The 4,919-nt window shown below is 44.5% G+C and overlaps 1 protein-coding gene across 1 annotated transcript in view; it reads right to left on the reverse strand.

The window, feature by feature from the left end:
- LOC122560424 (cytochrome P450 2K6-like) overlaps window positions 1-4,081 on the reverse strand; it is a 47,425-nt gene extending 43,344 nt beyond the window's left edge. The window contains exon 1 of the mRNA XM_043711057.1: window positions 3,814-4,081. Coding sequence (XP_043566992.1) covers window positions 3,814-4,021 — 208 coding nt within the window. The 5' untranslated portion in view covers window positions 4,022-4,081. The remainder of the gene's footprint in view (window positions 1-3,813) is intronic.
- Window positions 4,082-4,919: the final 838 nt, after the last annotated feature.

Raw genomic sequence — 4,919 nt, forward strand, 5'->3', positions numbered from 1 at the left:
GGTGCCGACGCATTGCTGCAAGCGTGGAGCGGAGGATCTTGAAGGAGAACTGTTGATGGTGTTTTTGAATCTGTAGTCTGTACTGTTTGTCCTGTTCGGGTCCAAACTCTGCTGGTTTAAAGGTGGTCCCGAGTCCGTGTGGGATGAGCACTGAGGAAGCAAATGTGGCTGTTGTAGTGAGATTGTTTCAGGACATGGTTGAAGAACTTCAGGGCAGAGGAAATGGCCTGGGAGTTGCAGTGGGAGAGGGACTCCCTGAGATTCTTGTAGAGAGAGGAGGAAAACTTCTTCAACTCCCCCTCCCACTCTGCCGAGGACATGGAGGTCCTGGGCCTCCTTCACCTACGCTCCCTCACCACCAGACGCCTGGAGGAAGAACGCCTCCTCTTCCGCCTTGGAACACTTCAAACCCAGGGCATCAATGTGGACTTCAACAGTTTCCTCATTTCCCCTTCCCCCACCTCACCCTAGTTCCAAACTTCCAGCTCAGCACTGTCCCCATGACTTGTCCGGACTTGTCCTACCTGCCTATCTCCTTTTCCACCTATCCACTCCACCCTCTCCTCCCTGACCTATCACCTTCATCCCCTCCCCCACTCACCTATTATACTCTATGCTACTTTCTCCCCACCACCCCTCCTCCTCTCTCCATGCTTCAGGCTCTCTGCCTTTATTCCTGATGAAGGGCTTGTGCCCGAAACGTAGATTTTACTGCTCCTCAGATGCTGCCTGAACTGCTGTGCTCTTCCAGCACCACTAATCCAGAATCTAGAAATTCCCTGGCTGTTCTCTGTTTGGCTTGTCCTGTAATAGTAGTGTTGTCCCAGTCGAACTCATGTTGCTTGTCATCTGCGAGTGTGGCTGCTAAGGATAGCTGGTCGCGTTGTTTTGTGGCTAGTTGGTGTTCCTGGATACAGATCGTTGGCTGTCTTCCTATGTAGTGTTTTGTGCAGTCCTTGCATGGGAGTTTGTACACTACATTGGTTTTGCTCATGCTGGGTATCGGGTCCTTCGTCCTGGTGAGTTGTTGTCTGAGAGTGGCTGTTGGTTTGTGTGCTGTTATGAGTCCTAGTGATCGTAATAGTCAGGCTGTCAGTTTGGGAATGTTCTTGATGTATGGTAATGTGGCTAGTCCTTTGGGTTGTGGCATGTCCTCATTGTGTTGTCTTTCCCTTAGGCATCTGTTGATGAAATTTCAGGAGTATCCTTTTTTGGGCGAATACATTGTCGAGGTGTTCTTCTTCCTCTTTTTGCAGTTCTGGTGTGCTGCCGTGTGTTGTTGCCCTTTTGAACAGTGTCTTGATGCAACTTCTTTTGTGTGTGTTAGGGTGGTTGCTTTCATAGTTCACGACTTGGTCTGTGTGTGTGGCTTTCCTGTATACCTTTGTGGTGAATTCTCCATTCGGTGTTCTCTGTACCATCACATCTAGGAATGGGAGTTGGTGGTCCTTTTCTTACTCTCTAGTGAATCGGATTCCTGTGAGTGTGGCGTTGATGATCCGGTGTGTGTTCTCTATTTCTGTGTTTTTAATGATTACAAAGGTATCATCTACATATCTGACCCAGAGTTTGGGTTGAACTTGCGATAAGACTGTTTGTTCTAATCTTTGCATTACAGCTTCTGCTATGAGTACAGAGATGGGTGAGTCCATGGGTGTGCCGTTGATTTATTCATATATTTGGTTGTTGACTGTGAAGTGTGTTGTGAGGCACAGGTCCAGTAGTTTGAGTATGCAGTCTTTGTAATTGGTTCCCCATCTTGTTGTCTGTTCTGTATGTCCAGCAGGTTGGCTACTGTTTCTCTGGCTAGGGTTTTGTAGATAGAGGTGAACAGTGCCGTTACATCGAATGAGACCATAGTTTCTTCCTCACCTATGTGTATATTTCTGATGATGTCCAAGAATTCCTATGTTGACTGTATAGAGTGCCTGGATCCGCTGATCAGGTGTTTCAGTTTCTGTTGTAGTTCTTTAGCCAGTTTGTGTGATTGCGTCCCTGGTAGCAATACGATGGGTCTGAGTGGGATGTCTGGTTTGTGCATTTTAGGTAGTCCATAGAATCTGGGGGTGTTGTTGCTTTCAGGTTTCATTCTCTGTAGGTCTGACCTGGTTATCTGTCCATTTCTTTGCAGGTTCCTCAGTGTGTTGTTTATCCCATTGGTGAGCTGTGGGGTGGGGTCAAACTTCCTCTTTTGGTAGGTGTTGGTATCGGCAAGTAGTTGTTGCGCTTTCTGGATGTACTCTGCTTTGTCCAGGATGACCGTCATTCTGCCTTTGTCTACTGGTAGTATGATTATGTCCTTATCATTTCTTAGTGTTTTTAGTGCTTCCCTCCTCTTGGTGTTGAGGTTGTGTGTTTGTCTTTTCCTTGTTATCAGGAACTACGAAAGCAACCACCCTAACACACACAAAAGAAGTTGCAATAAGGCACTGTTCAAAAGGGCCACAACACACTGCAGCACACCAGAACTGCAAAAAGAGGAAGAAGAACACCTCTACAATCTATTCGCCAAAAACGGAAACCCCTGAAATTTCATCAACAGATGCCTAAGGGAAAGACAACGGAATGAGGACATGCCACAACCAAAAGGACTAGCCATGTTACCTTACATCAAGAATATTCTGAACTGACAGCCAGACTACTAAGACCACTAGGACTCATAACAGCACACAAACCAGCAGCCACTCTCAGACAACAACTCACCAGGACGAAGGACCCGATACCCAGCATGAGCAAAACTAATGTAGTGTACAAAATCCCATGCAAGGACTGCACAAAACACTACATAGGACAAACAGGAAGACAGCTAACGATCCGCATCCATGAACACCAACTAGCCACGAAACGACACAACCAGCTATCCTTAATCGCCACACATGCAGATGACAAGCAACATGAGTTCGACTGGGACAACACTACTGGGACAAGCCAAACAGAGAACAGCCGGGAGTTTCTAGGGGCATGGCACTCATCCACAGATTCTATCAACAAGCACATCGACCTGGACCCAATATATTGGCCACTGCAACGGACAGCTGGACCTGACAACCAGAAGTGGCAGAGACAAACAACCATAAATGTCAGAGGAAACAACACAGAAGCACTTGACAGGAGGCTCCCAAGCACTGAGGATGTCACCTAAACAGGAGACAAAATGTCTGCAACACAAATTCCCAGCTCGGCAAACAGAACCACAACAACAAGCACTCGAGCTACAAATCTTCTCACAAACCTTATCCTATCTATGCCCCTCATGATTTTATAAACCTCCATAAGGTCACCCTTCAGCCTCTGAAGCTCTAGCATGTTACAAAAATCTGAGTTGATGCTAGATCACATATTAATTTTAGATTGGAGATCAATCAGCTTCTGTTAACCAAAGATATTCAGAAACTTGAGGTAAAAGTGAGCTATTCTCAGATGAGCTAAAGTGTCACTCAGTGTCAGAAAAATCAGTGTTCCCAACCCTCCAGTATAACCCTCGTGTATTGCTGACTATAATATTAGTGTCAGTTCTAAAATCATAGAGAATAGGGTGCTGAATGAAATTGCTAACATCACCAATTGTCATATAATGGTTATAGTTATTGGATATTGCATGATTAAATATAACCATACGTTTTAGAAATTACATAGAATTGGTTACAATCATACACAACAGCATTTTCTTATCTTTCGAAGTTCTTAAAAAACATAATACTTTTCGAATTACAAAACTTTATCAAACACTAAAAAGTATTCATTATCCAAACAGGGACAGAATACAACCTGACTTTAACTGATAAGTTATACTACAGTGAAGATGCAAATTACCGTGTCCTTTTGAAACCACTTCAAATATTGGGATGTGTGCTCTCTCTCCAAATTCATCTGCATTGTTGACGAGAGCATCCCTCACTGCTTCATAACCGGTCAGCACCACTGCAGTTGTGGGTCCCAGCTTGATGCTAAATACCTCGCCATATTTCTCAGATAGCTTCAAGAAAAGGTTTACATGACAAATTATTACCAGTTTTTCCATGACACGTCCATTTGTTGTTCATTACACCAGTGACCTTTCAGACTGTTCCATGAACCAAACATCGATCTCTCACTCAGCAGCACTCACCAGCTCTCAGGATCTACACCGGACATTCACATCAGCTCCAGCTCACCCTCAGACAACTTTCAAAGGCATCAGCTTCAAATCCATTTCACACATCCTCAACATGTCTTTACCTTTATGCAGCTCTGTCAGTACATCACTCAAATACAATGTAAAACACTCTCACTAACATCCTGTTCACTCTCTCTACTATACCATCTCAAGGTATAATGATACAGCTAGACTCAATCATCATGAGATTGGCCCGTACATAAGCCAAATCTCTGATTACATCAGCCATGTGCTCCTATTGCTGGTTTCAGAAACTACTTACACCCCTGTGATGGAAAGGAAAGTTTGAGACTGAATTCCAATAAATCCATTACCTTGTGGTTTAACAGAGGAGAATTAAGTGTGTGAGGGAGAGGGCACAAATTTAAAGGGTAAGGATGCAGGATGTTCCAGTGTATAATCTGGCTTCAATGCTGGAAGACATTTACTGGTCTAAAGTCAATGAGTCTTTCTTCAGTTGATATCTCCAATTCACCACACCAGTGACCTTTCAGACTGTTCAATGGGCCACACACCCAGGTTGTACACCACTGTCCCTGGGGATGGAAAATGTCGTGTTGACTGGTACCTGAGAGAATTCTGCATCTGATGGACAATGGATAGACAGAAGAATATGGTCTCCCCCTCCCACACAACAGTTTCATTGAAATTCTTTCTTACTTCTGTTTGTTGTCACAATATATTCGTGGTGCCTTTTCATCCCCGAGTAACTTTAAACACTCAGACACTCCCACTAATGTGGGTGGTCAGTTCACAGAGGACG

Source organism: Chiloscyllium plagiosum, chromosome 21 (genome assembly GCF_004010195.1).
Source record: "Chiloscyllium plagiosum isolate BGI_BamShark_2017 chromosome 21, ASM401019v2, whole genome shotgun sequence".
In the NCBI taxonomy this organism is placed as follows: domain Eukaryota; kingdom Metazoa; phylum Chordata; class Chondrichthyes; order Orectolobiformes; family Hemiscylliidae; genus Chiloscyllium; species Chiloscyllium plagiosum.